We start from the raw sequence: 21615 nt of genomic DNA on the forward strand, positions 1-21615 counted from the left end.
AAAGGCTTTACAACGAAAGCAAAACATTATGTAAAAAAGCTGGTTTTTGATATAAATTTGAACTTGATTGAACAAAACATGCATGCATTGTATAACATAATGTCCTAGGGTTGTCATATGATGAAGATCATCAAAGGTTAGTGCTGCATTTAGCTGTGGTTTTGTTTTTTGTGACATTATATGCTAGCTAGAAAAATGGGTGTCTGATTATTTCTGGCTGGGTACTCTGCTGACATAATCTAATGTTTTGCTTTCGCTGTAAAGCCTTTTTGAAATCGGACAGTGTGGTTAGATTAACGAGAGTCTTGTCTTTAAAATGCTGTAAAATAGTCATATGTTTGAAAAATTGAAGTTTTCGGATTTTAGAGGACTTTGTATTTCGCGCCACACCCATCATTGGATATTGGAGCAGGTGTTCCGCTAACGGAACGTCTAGATGTAAGAGGTTAACAACTTTTTTCCTCAACTTGTTTTTCGATTACTTTCTAGCTACTGTAACTTACAGAGTAGCTAGCTAGTTAGTCAGCTTTGGAGCCATGGATTGTGCACCTTTCATTGTTTAGCTACCTAGCTTGCTGGTGGATGTTTTCTTTTTGAAACCAGGTACAGAGGAAAGAAACATTCATCTCCACAAATGCTGTTTAGATTGTTAAACAGTACATACTGAATGAAGACTTTCAGGAACCTCATGGGCACTCTTAACTTTTTCACAGTCCAGGCCCTTAACCCTCCCTCTCTCCCTCTCTCTCTCTCTCTCGCTCTCCTCTCTTCTCCTCTCTCTCTCACTATACTTTTCTTGTCCTGCCCTGGAAAGTCCCAAAGAGGTATGGCCTAAACAATGAAAAAGCCTTTCTGGATGTTTTATTGTTTTATAGAAGCAGCCTTCATGGATATTACATTTGAAATAAGTAGCCTCTGTGGATATTGCCTTCTATATATTCTTCTATATCTTTGTATTTGACTGAAGAGATTATGTGGTATCAGTGATTACTGTGGGATATTTGAAAGAAGAAGTCAACACATTTATTGAGAATTCGCTGGGTCAATAGGGTTAGACTGGCCCATGGAGTTGGGGACTGACAGATGAATGGTTGCTTTGTACCCCTGTTTCCTTCATGTAATGCATGTCTGTTCTCTCTATTCCATCCATCCCTCTCTCTCTCTCTCTCTCTCTGCACAGAGCCTCACCTCACCGGGGACTGACAGATGAATGGTTACTTTGTTCACCTGTTTCCCCATTCATGTAATGCCTGTCTGTTCACTCTATTCCATCCCTCTCTCCATCTCTCTCTCTCTCTCTCTCTCTCTCTCTATCCCACTCCACTCTCTCTCTCTCTCTCTCTATCCCACTCCTCTCTCTCTATCTCTCTCTCTCTCTCTCTCTCTCTCTCTCTCTCTCTCTCTCTCTCTATCCCACTCCACTCTCTCTATCTCTCTCTCTCTATCCCACTCCTCTCTCTCTCTCTCTATCCCACTCCACTCTCTCTCTCTCTATCCCACTCCACTCTCTCTCTCTCTCTCTATCCTACTCCACTCTCTCTCTCTCTCTCTCTCTCTCTCTATCCCACTCCACTCTCTCTCTATCTATCTCTCTCTCTCTCTATCCCACTCCACACTCTCTCTCTCTATCCCACTCCTCTCTCTCTAGCATTCTACACAGAGCCACACCTCACAGTCCAGGCCCAGCACTCTTACATGACCTTCCTCTATGAGACTGATGGTTACCCAGAACCAGAGGTCCGCTGGTTGGACCCGCATGGCCATAACCTCACGCATAACATCTCAGTGACCCAGTCGTCCAGGGCCCCGGGCCTGCTCCTCTCCCTCCGTACCCAGCTCGTGATGCAGGCTGGTGGGGCAGTCAACTTCACCTTCTCCCTGAGGAACCAGGTCCTGGAGCAGGTCATGGAGAGGTCCCTGAGCTATGGTGAGCTGATGTCCGCTGAATAGTTTGATTGAATACCTCGTTAATGATAATAGTAATACTCTTTTAAGTTACATTTTAAAAAAGCGTTTCAAAACAGATGAAAAAAAGCAAACATAAGATAAACAGTTGATTTTGAAAGCGGATGAATAACAACAGGACAAGAAAACAATATTGAGACTGGGAAAAGCTCTGGTGGACATTCCTGCAGTCAGCATGCCCAAATTGCATGCCGCTGCAAAAGTTGAAACATCTGTGGCATTCGGATTTGTGACAAAACTGCACATTCAAGCCTTTTGGTGTCCCCAGCACAAGGTGCAATTGTGTGTTAGGTTCTTATTTTTCAGAATAAATCACTCACGGACACTGGAGAAGCTTTAACCAAGTTTAATATTATATTTAAAATCCCCAAAAGGTTCTGTACAGCTGTAAACAGACAGCAAAAGATTTCAGACTTCACAGTTTATATGCATCCTACTTAAGACACTCCCCTTTCTCTCCAATCCTTACATTTGTTTTATTTCACCTTTATATAACCAGGTAGGCTAGTTGAGAACAAGTTCTCATTTACAACTGCGACCTGGCCAAGATAAAGCAAAGCAGTTCGACACATACAACAACACAGAGTTACACATGGAGTAAAACAAACATACAGTCAATAGTACAGTAGAAAAATAAGTCTATATACAATGTGAGCAAATGAGGTGAGATAAGGGAGGTAAAGGCAAAAAAGGCCATGGTTGTGAAGTAAATACAATATAGCAATTAAAACACTGGAATGGTAGATTTCACAGTAGATGAGTGTGCAAAGTAGAAATACTGGGGTGCAAAGGAGCAAAATAAATAAATAAATACAGTAGGGGAAGAGGTAGTTGTTTGGGCTAAATTATAGATGGGCTATGTACAGGTGCAGTGAACTGTGAGCTGCTCTGACAGCTGGTGCTTAAAGCTAGTGAGGGAGATAAGTGTTTCCAGTTTCAGAGATTTTTGTAGTTCGTTCCAGTCATTGGCAGCAGAGACCTGGAAGGAGAGGCGGCCAAAGGAGGAATTGGCTTTGGGGGTGACAAGTGAGATATACCTGCTGGAGCGCGTGCTACGGGTGGGTGCAGCTATGGTGATCAGCGAGCTGAGATAAGGATTTATGGCTCTACAGGAAGCGAATTAAAAGGGTAACAGGATTCCAAACATTTATTACTCTCTGTCCTCACCTCCTGACCTCCTGACCTCAAACCCTCTTTCATCTAATACACAGATGTTTATCAGTCTCCCCTGTATCAACACATCGCTCTCCTCTCCTCCATCAAACACACTCGAAAGCCTTCTTCTTTCTTCTGAGAACCATTAACTTCTAACATAACCCCCAGTCTCTTTCATTTCCAATCATTCATTAAGTACCTCAATGATCAAATTTTAGCCGAACATGTGTTCTGTCTTGATATGCCACACCTGTTAGGTGGATTGATTATCTTGGCAAAGGAGAAATGCACACTAACAGGGATGTAAACAAATTTGTGCACAAAATTAGAGAAAAATAAGCTTATTGTGGCTATGGAAAATGTATGGGATGTTTTATTTGAGCTCATGAAACATGACACCAACACTTTACATGTTGTGTTTTCATTCAGCATACAGCTGTGCCTGTGGAGTCATGTTTCCTAGGACACTGTTCAAACAATAACAAAGAAGACCACATCTTTTTATTGGTAAAAATGGCTACGGGATGGGGATGTAGCTATAGATACAAAGACTGGCCATTCACGAGATCAAAAATATAGTTGTAACCATGTCTTGAATACAGTATTTGTTTACAATTATATATGTTTTACCAACATTGGAGTAAAGCAAGCTTACAGTGCCTTGAAAAAGTATTTTCTGTAGTTGTTGATCAGTCTCTCACGTCGCTGTGGAGGAATTCTGACCCACTCTTGCACGCAGAACTCCTTTAACTCAGCGACATTTGTGTGTTTTCAAGCATGAACTGCTCGTTTCAAGTCCTTCCATGACATCTCAATTGGGGGGCAATTATTTTTTCACGGCACTGTATATGTTGGGTTCTGATGAGATAATACTTTTGAACTAAGCTCACGAGGTATTTACAGTGCCTTCAGAAAGTATTCCCACCCCTTTACTTTTTCCACGTTTTGTTGTGTTACAAATTGGGGATTAAAATTAATTTAATTGAACAATTTTGTCAACGATCTACGCAAAATACTCTGTGATTTGAAAGTGGTAGAAAAATCTGAACTTTTGTAAAAAAAAATATATATATATATATATATATATATATATATATATATTTATATATATATATAAATAATAATATAAATAATATATAATATATAATATATTATATAATATATATATATATATAAATATATCTGTAACACTAATGTCTTGATTAGATACATATTCACCCCTGAGTCAATACATGTTAGAATCACCGTTGGCAGTGATTACAGCTGTGCGTCTTTCTGGGTTAGTCTCTAAGAAGCTTTGCAAACCTGGATTGTACAAGATTTGCACATTATTCTTTTTAAAAATTCTTCAAGCTCTGTCAAGTTGGTTGTTGACCATTGCTAGTCAGCCATTTTGAAGTCTTGTCATAGATTTTCAAGACGATTTAAGTCAGACCTGTAACTAGGCCTCTCAGGAACATTCAATGTCGTCTTAGTAAGCAACTTTACTTTATACAGTATTTGGCGTACTGTCGCGCCCTGATCTGTTTCACCTGTCCTTGTGCTTGTCTCCACCCCTTCCAGGTGTCGCCCATCTTCCCCACTTATCTTCTGGGTATTTATACCTGTTTTCTGTCTGTTCGTCTTGTTTGTTCAAGTCAACCAGTTTTTGTCTCTGCTCCTGTTTTTTCTCCGATTCTTTTTTTTTCTTCTCATCCTCCTGGTTTTTGACCCTTGACTGTCCTGATCCTGTACCCACCCACCTGACCACTCTGCCTGAGCCTGCCTGCCATCCTGTACCTTTGCTCCACTTCTGGATTACCAACCTCTGCCCCTGTTACTTCACACAGTCTGCACTTGGGTCTTACCTTGATTCCTGATAGAACCAGGTTTTCCTCTAGGATTTAGCCTTTGTTTAGCTCTATTCCGTTTTTTTATCATTAACCTCTATGGGCTAGGCGGGACGAATTCGTCCCACCTACGTAACAGCCACTTGAAGCCTGTGGCGCGATTTTCAAAACCTTAAAAATCCTATTACTTCAATTTCTCAAACATATGACTATTTTACAGCTATTTAAAGACAAGACTCTCGTTAATCTAACCACACTGTCCGATTTCAAAAAGGCTTTACAACGAAAGCAAAACATTAGATTATGTCAGCAGGGTACCAAGCCAGAAATAATCAGACACCCATTTTTCAAGCTAGCATATAATGTCACAAAAACCCAGAAGACAGCTAAATGCAGCACTAACCTTTGATGATCTTCATCAGATGACAACCCTAGGACATTATGTTATACAATACATGCATGTTTTGTTCAATCAAGTTCATATTTATATCAAAAACCAGCTTTTTACATTAGCATGTGACGTTCAGAACTAGCAAACTTCCGGGGAATTCGCTAACATTTTACTAAATTACTCACGATAAACGTTCACAAAAAGCATAACAATTATTTTAAGAATTATAGATACAGAACTCCTCTATGCACTCGATGAAAGCACATTTTGCAATATTCTAAGTACATAGCCCAGGCATCACGGGCTAGCTATTTAGACACCCGGCAAGTTTAGCACTCACCAATATCAGCTTTACTATTATAAAAGTTTGATTACCTTTTGTTGTCTTTGTCAGAATGCACTCTCAGGACTGCTACTTCAATAACAAATGTTGGTTTGGTCCAAAATAATCCATCGTTATATCCGAATAGCGGCGTTTTGTTCGTGCGTCCCAGACACTATCTGAAATGGTAAATCAGGGTCGTGCGCATGGCGCAATTCGTGACAAAAAAAATCTAAATATTCCATTACCGTACTTCGAAGCATGTCAACCGCTGTTTAAAATCCATTTTTATGCAATTTTTCTCGTAAAAAAGCGATACTATTCCGACCGGGAATGTCCATTTAGCTAAACAGAGGAAAGTAAACAAAGCTTTCGGTCGACGCGGGCACGAGCCTGAGTCTCACAGTACTGTAACCAGCCACTACCCAAACGCGCTACTTTTTTTCAGCCAGAGCCTGCAAAGCCACGATTCCGCTTTTTGCCGCCTTCTGAGACCCTATGGCAGCCGTAGGAAGTGTCACGGGACAGCTAAGATCCTCACTCTTCAATAAACAGAGACAAGAAGAACGACACCTTGTCAGACAGGCCACTTCCTGCCTGAAACCTTGTCAGGTTTTTGCCTGCCAAATGAGTTCTGTTATACTCACAGACACCATTCAAACAGTTTTAGAAACTTTAGGGTGTTTTCCATCCATATGTAATAAGTATATGCATATTCTAGTTACTGGGTAGGAGTGGTAACCAGATTAAATCGGGTACGTTTTTTATCCGGCGGTGTAAATACTGCCCCCTAGCCCTAACAGGTTAACTCACTAGTCCTTGGTGATGACAAGCATACCCATAACATGATGCAGCCACCACCATGCTTGAAAATATGAAGTGGTACTCAGTGATGTGTTGTGTTTGCCCCAAACATAATGCTTTGTATTCAGGACATACATTTAATTTCTTAGCACATTTTTCTGCAGTTTTACTTCAGTGCATTATTGCAAACAGGATGCATGTTTTAGAATATTTTAATGTACAGGCGTCCTTCTTTTCACTGTGTCAATTAGGTTAGTATTGTGGCATAACTACAATGTTGTTGATCCATCCTCAGTTTTCTCCTGTCACAGCTGTTCTGTTATAGTACCAATACTTACCTATATTACTTACCTTGAATTTGGCTCCCTCTAGTGTTGATCGGGAGTATTTTCCTTTAGCGAGAAAATGACCCGTCATTTGACCTGTTAGGAGAAAGTTGTTCATTGTTGCCTCATGTAGAGCTCAGAGTGCTCTGTTTTAGTTGTCTGCTTACAAACTTCATCCATCCTTTGTTGAATGCCTTGGGAAGCTTTGTCAGTGGGTATTTTCATTCCTTTTGCGTATATCTTTTGTTTCAGCATTATTTGTGGAATTTGGATGTGTATGTTTACTTTCTGGAATAGATGGACAGCACTAGCTTAATTCCTACAGTATGTTAGCCTAGCTTTTCCTAATTGTCAGTGTGAGCAAAATATCAGGTTACGTTCATATCTAGTTTGTATTTCAGGACAGATTACATTGTCTTATGCAGACTTTGTTTTTGTTTAACCTCTCTGGTTTCATTGGGACGCTAGTGTCCCACCTCGACAACAGCCAGTGAAATTGCAGGGCGCCAAATTCAAACAACAGAAATCCCATAATTAAAATTCCTCAAACATACAAGTATTATACACTATTTTAAAGATAAAACTTCTTGTTAATCCAACCACAGTGTCCGATTTCAAAAAGGCTTTACGGCGAAAGCACACCATGCGATTATGTTAGGACAGCTCCTAGCCACAAAAAAACCATACAGACATTTCACAGCCCAGGAGAGGACTCACAAAAGTCAGAAATAGCGATTAAATGAATCACTAACCTTTGATGATCTTCATCTGGTGGCACTCCCAGGACTCCATGTTACACAATAAATGTTTGTTTTGTTCGATAATGTCCCTCTTTATGTCCAAAAACCTCAATTTTGTTGGTGCGTTTAGTTCAGTAATCCAAAGGCACAAAGCGCGCTCTCAACACCCAGACAAAAAGTTTAAAAAAGTATAATAAAAGTTAGTAGAAACATGTCAAACGATGTTTAAAATCAATCCTCAGGTTGTTTTTAGTCATAATAATCAATAATATTTCACCCGGACAAAAGCTTCGTCAATAGAAAAGGAGAAACAAGAAAGGCGTGCTCCCGATCGCGCGCTGGCTTCATGTCTGGAAATTTCCACTGTCCACTCATTGAAAGTGGTGTTTCTTCCTCATTTTTCAGAGTAAAAGCCTGAAACAATGCCTAAAGACTGGCCACATGTAGAAGAAGCCATAGAGATCCTGAACTGGGTCCTAAGTCTTTGAATGGTAGATAGGCTTTCAATGGAAAAACAGCCTTTCAAAATAATAGTACTTCCTGGATGGATTTTCCTCAGGTTTTCACCTGCCATATCAGTTCTGTTATACTCACAGACATTCTTTTAACAGTTTTGGAAACTTTTGAGTGTTTTCTATCCAAATCTACCAATTATATGCATATCCTAGCTTCTGGGCCTGAGTAGCAGGCAGTTTAATTTAGGCACGCTTTTCATCCAAAATTCCGAATGCTGCCCGCTACCCTAGTGAAGTTAAGTTTCACGCTGTTTCAACTCAATACATCTTGGGAACATGGATATAATGCTTTGAGGGTTGTGTCGTGGAAAATTGTCTTAAGAACATAATACTCTTACAAGAACTTGTGAATTCAATATAGAGTTTAATACAGAGTAGCAAAGCCGAGCCCTTCCATGGAAGGACTCTACCACACACGTAACAGAGCCAAGCCCCTCCATGAAAAAAGCCTAAATTCTCATATTACAGAGTCCTATCTTTATATGATTCTGTCTTTGCATAACGTATAGAGTCCCCTCCCTCTATATGAAAATAGCTTCCCTTGACCGTTCTTTACCATTATCTCTCCATATGAGTTGTTGCTTGTTAACGCCCACATCCGACAGCTGTATAGATTATAATGCTAGCAGGGCCTCCTCATGTGGTTTCTCTGTACTTCTTTGTCTGGCTATCTTGAGTTTTTGGACCCTTTCTGCATAACTCAAGTCTGGTTGTCAGGTCGCTATGCCTCCCACCGTGGCCTGTTGCTCTATCAGAACCAGATGTCTTCTTCTCCCTCTATAGCCAAAATATTGATGTTCTTTCCACCTCAGCACATCTTCTTATCTCCCACAGTTGTTGATGTGAAAGGGGTTTATCTTGCTGTCAAAATAAGCACAGTAACGCACACAGAGGAGAGTATAGTGAAATGACAGCTCTCAGACACTGTTGCTTGAAATTGCCAGACACAAACACTATACGATACATTTATTAAAATAAGAATGAGTGTGAGTTTTTGTCCCAACAATGGCTCGTGGGAAGTGACAAAGAGCTATTATAGGACCAGGGCACAAATAATAATATAATAATAAACAATAATTTTGCTCTTTATTTAGCCATCTTACATATAAAATATTATTTGTTCATAAAAAATTGTGAATAACTCACCACAGGTTAATGAGAAGGGTGTGCTTGAAAGGATACACATAACTCTGCAATGTTGGGTTGTATTGGAGAGAGTCTCAGACTTAAATCATTTTCCACACACAGTCTGTGCCTGTATTTAGTTGTCATGCTAGAGAGGGCAGAGGATCCACTCTCACATAGGTAAGTGGTTGCAAAGGGCATCAGCGTCTTAACAGCGCGATTTGCCAAGGCAAGAAACTCAGAGCGCAGCCCTATCCACAAATCTGGCAGTGGCTTCTGATTCAATTCAATTTTCACAGAACCGCTTGTTGCAATTTCTATGAGGCTCTCTTGTTCAGATATCGGTAAGTGGACTGGAGGCAGGGCATGAAAGGGATAATGAATCCAGTTGTTTGTGTCATCCGTTTTGGGAAAGTACCTGCGTAATTGCGCACCCACCTCACTCAGGTGCTTTGCTATTGAGTTCATTTGCACACAAAAACAGAAAAGACAGAAAAGAGCTCCAACTTCTTAATCATAGCCTCAATTTTGTCCCGCACATTGAATATAGTTGCAGAGAGTCCCTGTAATCATAGATTCAGATCATTCAGGCGAGAAAAAACATCACCCAGATAGGCCAGTCGTGTGAGAAACTCGTCATCATGCAAGCGGTCAGACAAGTGAAAATTATGGTCAATAAAGAACTTTAAGCTCATCTCTCAATTTAAAAAAAAAAAAACGTGTCAATTCTTTGCCCCTTGATAACCAGAGCACTTCTGTATGTGGTAAAAGTGTTACATGGTCGCTGCCAATATCATTGCATAATGCAGAAAATACACAAGAGTTTTGGGGTCTTGCTTTAACAAAGTTAACCATTTTCACTGTAGTGTCCAAAACATCTTTCAAGCTGTCAGGCATTCCCTTGGTAGCAAGAGCCTCTCGGCGGATGCTGCAGTGGACCCAAGTGGCATCGGGAGCAACTGCTTGCATGCGCGTTACCACTCCACTGTGTCTCCCTGTCATGGCTTTTGTGCCATCAGTACAGATACCAACACATCTTGAACACCAAAGTCCATTTGATGTCACAAAGCTGTCCAGTACTTAAAAAATATCCTCTCCTGTTGTCCTGGTTTCCAGTGGTTTGCAGAAGAGGATGTCTTCCTTAACTGACCCCCCATAAACGTAACGGACATATACCAGGAGCTGTGCCAGGCCCGCCACGTCTGTTGACTCATCCAGCTGTAACGCATATAATTCACTGGCTTGTATGCAAACCAGTAATTGTTTCAAAACAGCTCCTGCCACGTCACTGATGCGTCGTGAAACAGTGTTGTTTGATGAAGGCATTTTCTATATAGTTTTTTGGGCTTTTTCCCCGAGCCATATCCGCGGCAGCAGGAAGAATTAAGTCCTCCACAATAGTATGGGGCTTGCCTGTCCTAGCCACTCGGTAGCTCACCATATAAGACGCTTCTAGCCCCTTCTTATTAATGGTATCTGTTGCTTTTATACATGTCTTACTACTCAAGTTGTCTTTATTCTCACTCAAAAAACTTATTTTTTTAATTGTCATGTTTCGTTTCTAAATGTCTGCGCAAGAGTGAAGGTTTCCGCGAGAGAGTAACGGTTAATGTGATTGGTGTTCATTGTTATTAATTATGATGTTAATTATTTGACTAGGATACCTGTATTTGACATTGTGTTGTCATTTCGCTGAACACTAGATGGTTTAATTTTATTTTTGGCCGTGAAACGAAGCTACTCAGGCGAGAGAAAAATACTTGCCCAAATGTATAGCCCCCGTTAGAAAATATAAATGTACTGTTTGAAAATGTGAAGATTATAATTTTTTTATTACATTTTTATTTTATTTTTATGAATCACATTTGTATTTGGCCCCCGACAGCTGTACCCCATACCCCAGTTTGGGAATACCTGCCTTGGAGTGATGAATCATACTCCACCATCTGGCAGACCGACGGAAAAATCTAGGTTTGGCAGATGCCAGGACAACACTACCAGCACCAATGCATAGTGGCAACTGTAAAGAACAGAAATCTCTGTTTCTGTTTTAATTATTTCCCGAGGCTCCTCTTTCTAATAATAGGTTTGTGGTTGAGAGAAAATACACTGGCATGTATGTTCCAATGGAAGGGCGTTTTTGGTTTCTGTGCTGTAAACACTACTCAGTCCAAATTAAAGGCTTTGCTAATTGCATGTTTGTCAGCTGGAGTAAATATTTGTTAGACAGCTTGACTCAATGTCACACTCTACACAATCTACATTTAGAAAGTTTGCATAGAAAATAGATGTGGCAATTGCCTGCTAGGGTGTTTCCATTTAACCATCTTCTGTGGATAAAAACAGCTGGCCGTAAAGACACACACAAACAAGTAACAAACTGTAGTGACCCTATGTTTATAAACGAGGTTATCAATATAACGAGGATATTTGCCACTTCAGCATGATTTTGTCACACAGTCGATGCCACTCAAGGGTACGGACCAGAAGGTTGAGGGTTTGCCGACCACCTGCGTATGGAACATTTCTGGGATCTTTTATTTCAATGATGACTTTAAAACAGTTACAGAGTTGAATGGCTGTTATACTGTCCTCCGTATGAGTTACTGTGCATATTTTGACAGCATGATAAACGCCTTCACATCAACAACCCTCAAAGCATGATCTCCATGTTCCCTAAGATTTATTGAGTTGAAACAGCGTGAAACTGAAACACAAAGACAATAATGTCTGCATCAGACGATGCAATCTGTCCTAAAATACATACTAGATATGAACGTAACCTGATATTTTGCTCACACTGACAACTAGCAAAAGCTAGCCTAACAGACTATAGCAATTAAGCTAGTGCGCCTCTTTGTCACAAGGCAGACTTTTGTAGCAGCATAATGCAGGTTGATTGGGAGCATTCCAGAATCTTTCTTTCACCAAGAAGAGGTTGGGAACATAGCTCGAAGAGAATAGGGCGTCCTTCTTCTAAAGTGTTTGTGTAAAAGGTACTCACTGAGAGAGGCTTGTGAACGCTCCCCAGGCAGACGTTGCCTATTATGACCCATCTGAGGCCAAGCTTCTGGGAGTATAGGGGGGGAAATACAAATACCTCAAAAATGCTATAACTTCAATTTCTCAAACATATGACTATTTTACACCATTTTAAAGACAAGACTCTCGTTAATCTAACCACATTGTTCGATTTCAAAAGGCTTTACAGCGAAAGCAAAACATTAGATTATGTCAGGAGAGTACCCTACCAAAAATAATCACACAGCCATTTTCAAAGCAAGCATATATGTCACAAAAACCAGAACCACAGCTAAATGCAGCACTAACCTTTGATGATCTTCATCAGATGACACTCCTAGGACATTATGTTATACAATACATGCATGTTTTGTTCAATCAAGTTCATATTTATATCAAAAACCAGCTTTTTACATTAGCATATGACGTTCAGAACTAGCATACCCACAGCAAACTTCCGGTGAATTTACTAAATTACTCATGATTAACGTTCACAAAATACATAACAATTATTTTAAGAATTATAGATACAGAACTCCTTTATGCAATCGCGGTGTCCGATTTTAAAATAGCTTTTCGGTGAAAGCACATTTTGCAATACTCTGAGTAGATAGCCCGGCCATCACAGGCTAGCTATTTTGACACCCACCAAGTTTGGTACTCACCAAACTCAGATTTACTATAAGAAAAATTGGATTACCTTTGCTGTTCTTCATCAGAATGCACTCCCAGGACTTCTACTTAAACAACAAATGTTGGTTTGGTTCCAAATAATCCATAGTTATATCCAAATAGCGGCGTTTTGTTCATGCGTTCAAGACACTATCCGAAGGGTAAAGAAGGGTGATGCGCCCGGCACGTTTCGTGACAAAAAAATTCAAAATATTCCATTACCGTACTTCGAAGCATGTCAAACGCTGTTTAAAATCAATTTTTATGCAATTTTTCTCATAAAATAGCAATAATATTCCGACCGGGAGTCGTTGTTTTCGTTCAAAGACAGAGAAAGTAAAATGGACTCTTCACGTGCACGCGCAAGCCCGTCTCATTGTTCTCAGATCGACCACTTACCAAATGCACTACTGTTTTTCAGCCAGAGACTGGAGAGTCATCATTCAACGTTCTGGCGCCTTCTGAGAGCCTATGGGAGCCTTAGAAAATGTCACGTTACAGCAGAGATCCTTTGTTTTGGATAGAGATGACAAAGAAGGCCAAGAAATGGTCAGAGGGCGCTTCCTGTTTGGAATCTTCTCAGGTTTTGGCCTGCCATATGAGTTCTGTTATACTCACAGACACCATTCAAACAGTTTTAGAAACTTTAGGGTGTTTTCTATCCAGATCAAACAATTATATGCATATATGCAAATGTAGTTACTGGGCAGGAGTAGTAACCAGATTAAATCGGGTACGTTTTTTATCTGGCCGTGCAAATACTGCCCCCTATCCCCAACAGGTTAATCCATTTTAGAATAAGGCTGTAACGTAACAAAATGTGGAAAAAAATCAAGGGGTCTGAATACTTCCCAAATGTATAGTGCCTTCAGAAAGTATTCACACCCCTTGACTTTTTTCACATTTTATTGTGTTACAGCCTGAATTTAAAATGGATTGCCGTAATGTCAAAGTGGAATTATGTGTATAGAATTTTTTACTACATAATTAAAAATGAAAAGCTCAGATGTCTTGAGTTAATAAGTATTTAACCTTTTGTTATGGAAAGCCTAAATAAGTTCAGGAGTAAAACTGTGTTTAGCAAATAACATATTAAGTTGCATGGACTAGAGTTCGACTGATTAGGATTTTTCAATACCGATACTGATTATCCTGCCCAGTAACTACATTTGCATATATGCATATAATTGTTTGATCTGGATAGAAAACACCCTAAAGTTTCTAAAACTGTTTGAATGGTGTCTGTGAGTATAACAGAACTCATATGGCAGGCCAAAACCTGAGAAGATTCCAAACAGGAAGCGCCCTCTGACCATTTCTTGGCCTTCTTTGTCATCTCTATCCAAAACAAAGGATCTCTGCTGTAACGTGACATTTTCTAAGGCTCCCATAGGCTCTCAGAAGGCGCCAGAACGTTGAATGATGACTCTCCAGTCTCTGGCTGAAAAACAGTAGTGCATTTGGTAAGTGGTCGATCTGAGAACAATGAGACGGGCTTCGCGTGCACGTGAAGAGTCCATTTTACTTTCTCTGTCTTTGAACGAAAACAACGACTCCCGGTCGGAATATTATTGCTATTTTATGAGAAAAATTGCATAAAAATTGATTTTAAACAGCGTTTGACATGCTTCGAAGTACGGTAATGGAATATTTTGAATTTTTTTGTCACGAAACGTGCCGGGCGCATCACCCTTCTTTACCCTTCGGATAGTGTCTTGAACGCATGAACAAAACGCCGCTATTTGGATATAACTATGGATTATTTGGAACCAAACCAACATTTGTTGTTTAAGTAGAAGTCCTGGGAGTGCATTCTGATGAAGAACAGCAAAGGTAATCCAATTTTTCTTATAGTAAATCTGAGTTTGGTGAGTACCAAACTTGGTGGGTGTCAAAATAGCTAGCCTGTGATGGCCGGGCTATCTACTCAGAGTATTGCAAAATGTGCTTTCACCGAAAAGCTATTTTAAAATCAGACACCGCGATTGCATAAAGGAGTTCTGTATCTATAATTCTTAAAATAATTGTTATGTATTTTGTGAACGTTAATCGTGAGTAATTTAGTAAATTCACCGGAAGTTTGCGGTGGGTATGCTAGTTCTGAACGTCACATGCTAATGTAAAAAGCTGGTTTTTGATATAAATATGAACTTGATTGAACAAAACATGCATGTATTGTATAACATAATGTCCTAGGAGTGTCATCTGATGAAGATCATCAAAGGTTAGTGCTGCATTTAGCTGTGGTTCTGGTTTTTGTGACATATATGCTTGCTTTGAAAATGGCTGTGTGATTATTTTTGGTAGGGTACTCTCCTGACATAATCTAATGTTTTGCTTTCGCTGTAAAGCCTTTTTGAAATCGAACAATGTGGTTAGATTAACGAGAGTCTTGTCTTTAAAATGGTGTAAAATAGTCATATGTTTGAGAAATTGAAGTTATAGCATTTTTGAGGTATTTGTATTTCCCCCCCCTATACGCCCAGAAGCTTGGCCTCAGATTATATGGAAATACAAATAATCACACGCTATATGGAAATACAAATAATCACACGCTATATGGAAACACAAATAATCACACGCTATATGGAAATACAAATAATCACACGCTTTATGTAAACACAAATAATCACACGCTATATGGAAATACAAATAATCACACGCTTTATGTAAACACAAATAATCACACGCTATATGGAAATACAAATAATCATACGCTATATGGAAACACAAATAATCACACGCTTTATGTAACTTAATTGTGATACAAGGATTAAACAAGACCGATACATGAATATTCCTCCTACTCCTTCATTACTGTCCTGGGCCTATTTCCAATTATGACACTTCGATTTAGGATTTTCATCATAATTTTCATTAAAGGAACAGTGAATCTAAACGTTGAAAAATGTTTCATCAAACATTGGCTCCTCGTTATTGAAAGAGACGGAGCCATCTTCCTGGCCTGGAGGCCCGCATTCGCCATCCCACTGATCGGAGCTCGGAATTGGTCCATATCTCACCATCTGCTGCGTCATCGATCTCTCTAGAGTCCTGGTGATTAAACCTCTCACACATGGGACGAGACAACATCCACACAACACAAGCACACTCATACAGGTGAAAGCAGCCCATAATACAGTTCTTACAACACTTTTCCATTTCCCAAACATGGGATGTGTTATCAGGAATGTACGTGCAGCGATGAACCTAATCATTCTACCTACGCCACCCTCTTCTGCCAATAACATATCGAGAGTCAGTCTATTTTACCAGGTCATGAGAGAGGTGGTGGATAATTGGTCAGAGAACCTCTTTACTGCATCCCCGGTTTCATTCATGAATCTTTGTTGATTATAAAAGATGTCATTAATCCAATCCACATTTCTATTTATTGTCAATCACCAAAATAATGTAGTGTTAAAGCCTTCACATATTTGATTCTTAGCTTTGTATTCATCTGGAACTTCCCTGAGGATGCCAATAGCATCCATCTAGACAAAGCTACTCCCATCCTGATCAAAACTCCTCCTGTGCCTTCTTTAGCCTCCTATAACTGGCCTCTGATGACTAACTTGAACTGGTTGGACCAATAACCCCGGGGCGCAAGTTCCTAACCAGCCTTTATGGTAATTTCTGTCGTATGCATCCTTTGCTGGTACTAGCCCACCCTACATCAGCTGTGAGGTTAAGAATGTTCTATTCATCTTTCAAACCTAATTCAGTCACATTAACGATTACTTTCAGCCATTAAAATCATCTAAGTTCTCGGTGCCATTCTTGTATCTATAACACTGGTATTCATCCGGAGTTAAGGTGAACCGAGGTGTGTTGGCTGAGTACTTCAATCTGGCCAACCCCAATTCCTGTACAGTTGTCTTCTTTCCCAGGAAATTGTTTAATGTTTACCTTAAACCTACATCCTGATCTTTTTTGATTCCTTATTCTGTACATCACTCATCAGTGTATTATATAGTTTATCTTTTTATCCTTATAAATGACAAGGTATCGTATGATTAGTACCAGAAGGTGGTGGATCTGAATGTATCGGAAAGGTTACTAAAACTATGATGCAGCTCAGAGTCTCTACTCTTCCCAAAAACCGCCAACCCTCTCCTGCCCTTAGTCTCTCTGCAAGGTACCACCCCATACTCACACCTCTAGGAGCACACACGGTGATGAACGGTTGGGATAGGAAATCTTCGTTAAGGAGGTAACCCCCGGACCTTATTGGTACTCGGTTCTTCTCCTAACTCTGTGGGTGATCAGCAGTGCTCATATGTGTACATACCTTCTTGCAGTGGGTAACGTGGACCCAAGTGACTCTCTCAGCTTTCCTAATGGCAAAGGCAGTGGTTTAACAGCACCTGGTATGGGCCTTCCCAACGGTGTTGCTTCCAGTTTTTTCTCCTCAGGGACTGGATCCACACCCAGTCTCCTGGTTGGATTGAGTGAATCACCTTCTCCTGTAATTCACCTGTTGGACACAAAATCTTGGACATACGGGTTTGGTTAAAAAACTGTCTTCTCACTAGTTCTGTTAGTATTTCTTCAACTTCTATGTCTACCTGTTCTGGTATCTCTATTCTCCCTAACTCTGGTATTCTATAGGCTCTACCTGATTAGCTAAAATGTCCTCCATCATTTAAAGAGATTGCTCCTAGTAAACCAACTCTAGGGATAATATCTTGACTTAATATTTTAGCTACCATAATCATGTCCACCAAGTAAGTTGGGAACGCTTCTACCCATTTGCTATACTTATTTATTATTGTTAAACACCCCTTCTTCCCCTCATTTCGGAATAGTTCAATAAGTCCAAATCAAAATGTTGGAATGGATCTTCTTACAAAAAAAAAAAAATTGTTCAAGTAATTATCCTCTAGGCCATCACTCTTTCCTAACTACTCTACTATACTTCCCTCCCCTTGATACATTGCTTAGCCTATGTATCAACATTGCTGCATATCCATACAATGTCTTTGGTAGGATATGTAAATTATCCTTAAGTAAATTATCCTTCTCTTGTAGGATGCCCCCTTTCATTTTCCACATGTCCAATTCTCCCTGAGGCCTTCATCCTCGGCTATTCTGTAACAATTCTCTGTCAAGTGTTTTATCTTCTTTAACCTCTCTAGGCTAGGCGGGACGAATTCGTCCCACCTACGTAACAGCCACTGCCAGCCTGTGGCGCGATTTTCAAAACCTTAAAAATCCTATTACTTCAATTTCTCAAACATATGACTATTTTACAGCCATTTAAAGACAAGACTCTCATTAATCTAACCACACTGTCCGATTTCAAAAAGGCTTTACAACGAAAGCAAAACATTAGATTATGTCAGCAGAGTACCAAGCCAGAAATAATCAGACACCCATTTTTCAAGCCAGCATATAATGTCACCAAAACCCAGAAGACAGCTAAATGCAGCACTCACCTTTGATGATCTTCATCAGATGACAACCCTAGGACATTATGTTATACAATACATGCATGTTTTGTTCAATCAAGTTCATATTTATATCAAAAACCAGCTTTTTACATTAGCATGTGACGTTCAGAACTAGCATACCCCCGCAAACTTCCGGGGAATTCGCTAACATTTTACTAAATTACTCACGATAAACGTTCACAAAAAGCATAACAATTATTTTAAGAATTATAGATACAGACCTCCTCTATGCACTCGATATGTCCGATTTTAAAATAGCTTTTTGGGGAAAGCACATTTTGCAATATTCTAAGTACATAGCCCAGGCATCACGGGCTCGCTATTTAGACACCCGGCAAGTTTAGCACTCACCATAATCATATTTACTATTATAAAAGTTTGATTACCTTTTGTTGTCTTCGTCAGAATGCACACCCAGGACTGCTACTTCAATAACAAATGTTGGTTTGGTCCAAAATAATCCATCGTTATATCCGAATAGCGGCGTTTTGTTCGTGCGTTCCAGACACTATCCGAAATAGTAAATGATAGAGATGGAATAGAAGTTCAAGAAATGGTCAGACAGGCCACTTCCTGTAAAGGAATCTCTCAGGTTTTGACCTGCCATTTGAGTTCTGTTATACTCACAGACACCATTCAAACAGTTTTAGAAACTTTAGGGTGTTTTCTATCCATATGTAATAAGTATATGCATATTCTAGTTACTGGGTAGGAGTGGTAACCAGATTAAATCGGGTATGTTTTTTATCCAGCCGTGTCAATACTGCCCCCTAGCCCTAACAGGTTAAGATTTATCTGTGCTGTTTTGTATGGTTTTAAATGTCTATGTGCTTGTCTGTGTAAATAGTACGTTTTCTCTCCTTTCTTATTTTACCGTTTCTAGTCAATGCTACTATTTCGGCCTACTGTGCAGAATAGTGTCTGGGCAATGATTCAGTGTCTAACACCTGAAACCAACTAAGCTTTCATTGTCCTTTTAGTTAGGGTAACAATTACTTTCAACAAAATGATCATATCTCCTCCTAGCGAATTTACCAAACATAAACTTAAAATCAAAACTAAAATATATGCCTGCCAACGGAGCCGATAGTCTCTCCATGAATTAATATCCTAGAGCTTAGTGAACCAAATTCTCTTACTATCTACTCCTGCTGGCCCCCCTCCTTTCTTCCTGCTACTCCCCAACCCTCAAGGTTTCAGCAGTGCAGGGGAGGATTTCTCCGTCTGCCCTTCTATCTATCTGTCTCCAGCTTTTTCTCATAATATGGGTTGTTTCCAAATATTGGCTAAATGTCTCATTGTCTCCTTGGTTGCACTCCTGAGGTTTAGAAAAATTAACCTGTCTAGATATTGCATATCTACTTAAATTTATCACAATACCCTCAATGATCCTAGATCACCTACAGATGTCATATATCCCTGTCCTGTTTTATTTTATTTTTTTAATCTTTATTTTAACAGGGAAAACAGACTGAGACCTGGATCTCTTTTACGGCTGTGCCCTGTGTAAACATGTTGACATGTACAGTTTTAGGCATACAGACAAGAACATTTCAAACATACAAAACAAAGACACAATTCAACAGAAACAATCACAGACAACATCATATTGATCCTCCATAACATTTTTGAAATGGGCAAGGGACACCAGAGTGTCTAACTTAAGTTGGATCTGCAGTTTGTTCCATAAATAAGGCGCAAAGGAACTAAAGGCAGTCCTACCCAACTCTGTGGAGACCGCAGGAGTCTCTAATGTAATCCACATCTGTGATCTGGTTTTAAAATTTGTATATCTAGTGGAAATTAATGATGATATATATGGAGGTAGTTTTAAAAGAAGCGCTTTATAAATAAACAAGAGAGCATGTTGCTCTCGCCTCACAGATAGAGAGGCCCAACCCACATGTTGATATAGGATACAGTGATGAGTTTTGTAACTATCACCCGTGACAAACCTGAGTGCACAATGGTAAATAGCATCCAGTGGTTTTAATGTGTTTGCCGATGCATGCATATAGATAATATCACCATAATCTAAAACGGACATAAAAGTAGCCTGCACAATTTGTTTTCTATTTACAAAGGACAGACAAGCCCTGTTTCTGTAAAGGAACCCTATCTTGAATTTGAGCTTTTTTCCCAATTCAGTAACATGTTTTTTAAAAGAAAGCTTATCCTCTAACCATACCCCTAAGTATGTTGACATAAGTCTACCATTATTAAACTTATTCACAACAAAATATAATACTATTATATCAATTCCACAGCCTTGTTGTGTTAAATCTCTTACACTGCTTTCAACCACAGCTGACTTCCTAAGGGAAAATAAACTTATCTAGATCATGTAAAAAATACCCCTGCTACTGGTCAAAATATTTTCAAATAACATAATCGGATCAGAATGACTAATCTGATTTACTCCACCAAGAAACATTATTGTACCCTTAATGTTCTAGGAAAATAGACTTAAGGAAGCCTACCCTTAGTCTAAGGCTTTGCCCTTTTAGTCTTCTCATTGGTTCAAATGATCAATTGTGTCTAAGAACTTTAACTCCATCATAATTATCAGTTCTACAAATTCCCTTAAAATCAATATCACCAATGACCTTAAATTCACCATCGAAATGGCTTTTCAATGTGGCTGATCAGACCACACAGGGAAAGTCACCAGAGGGGTCAAAAGTCATACCACCCTTTCAGAACCGTGTTTCTTACTACATTAGACAAATAAAGGCTAAGAACTTTATTAACGTTTTGTATCCCTGGTTCCCAGAACATTCCCTATCAAAATAATTGAATGTGTTTATTAAAACTCAGAAAACAAGACACGCCCCAGTATCACCCAGAAATTTGATTCTCTCTCCCATTACTGTTAGTGTCAAATAGGGTTTCTGTTCTTGTTGTAATGCCAAATCAATTGTAGCCAATTCAAAAACTTCACAATCGCTGTTTATAACTAAATTCTGAAAATCGTCCTTCCCCTCACTAGTGTCTGTTCCCCCGCTCTCCATAGGTAGTCATGCCCCATCCTCCTCCTCCTCTGAGTCTGGCTGGGGGCGCCTGACCTTCTCCTTGTATCTGTCTCTACTCCCTCTCTGGCCTTGCTTGTCTCTGTTTTTGTTACAATCTCTACGAGAATGGTTTCCCTCCCTGCAGTGGTTACACGGTGCTTTACACTGTCTAGCAAGGTGTCCTAGCTTGTGACAATTGAAACACTGCTTCTCTCCGTCTCTGTCAGCGTGTCTCCCTGTTTTTCCCCTTCTGTCTACAGAGTCTCTGCTCCTCCCCGCTATTTCT

The 21615-nt window shown here is 39.7% G+C and overlaps 2 protein-coding genes across 3 annotated transcripts in view; one reads left to right on the forward strand and one right to left on the reverse strand.

The window, feature by feature from the left end:
* Nucleotides 1–21615, reverse strand: part of LOC106609610 (exocyst complex component 4) — an 816839-nt gene that overhangs the window by 597096 nt on the left and 198128 nt on the right. The gene's annotated exons all lie outside the window — the stretch shown is intronic.
* The window catches only part of LOC123728258 (CD276 antigen homolog), a 48632-nt gene that overhangs the window by 21722 nt on the left and 5295 nt on the right, over nucleotides 1–21615 (forward strand). Inside the window, exons 3-4 of one of the 2 annotated variants that reach the window (XM_045700061.1) lie at nucleotides 1649–1927; nucleotides 11058–11253. In XM_045700061.1, coding sequence (XP_045556017.1) covers nucleotides 1649–1927; nucleotides 11058–11143 — 365 coding nt within the window. In that variant the 3' untranslated portion in view covers nucleotides 11144–11253. Of the gene's footprint in view, nucleotides 1–1648; nucleotides 1928–11057; nucleotides 11254–21615 lie in introns of those variants that run through there. The other variant, XM_045700060.1, reaches the window with a different exon arrangement.

The sequence above is a fragment of the Salmo salar genome, chromosome ssa17, assembly GCF_905237065.1.
Source record: "Salmo salar chromosome ssa17, Ssal_v3.1, whole genome shotgun sequence".
Lineage (NCBI taxonomy): Eukaryota > Metazoa > Chordata > Actinopteri > Salmoniformes > Salmonidae > Salmo > Salmo salar.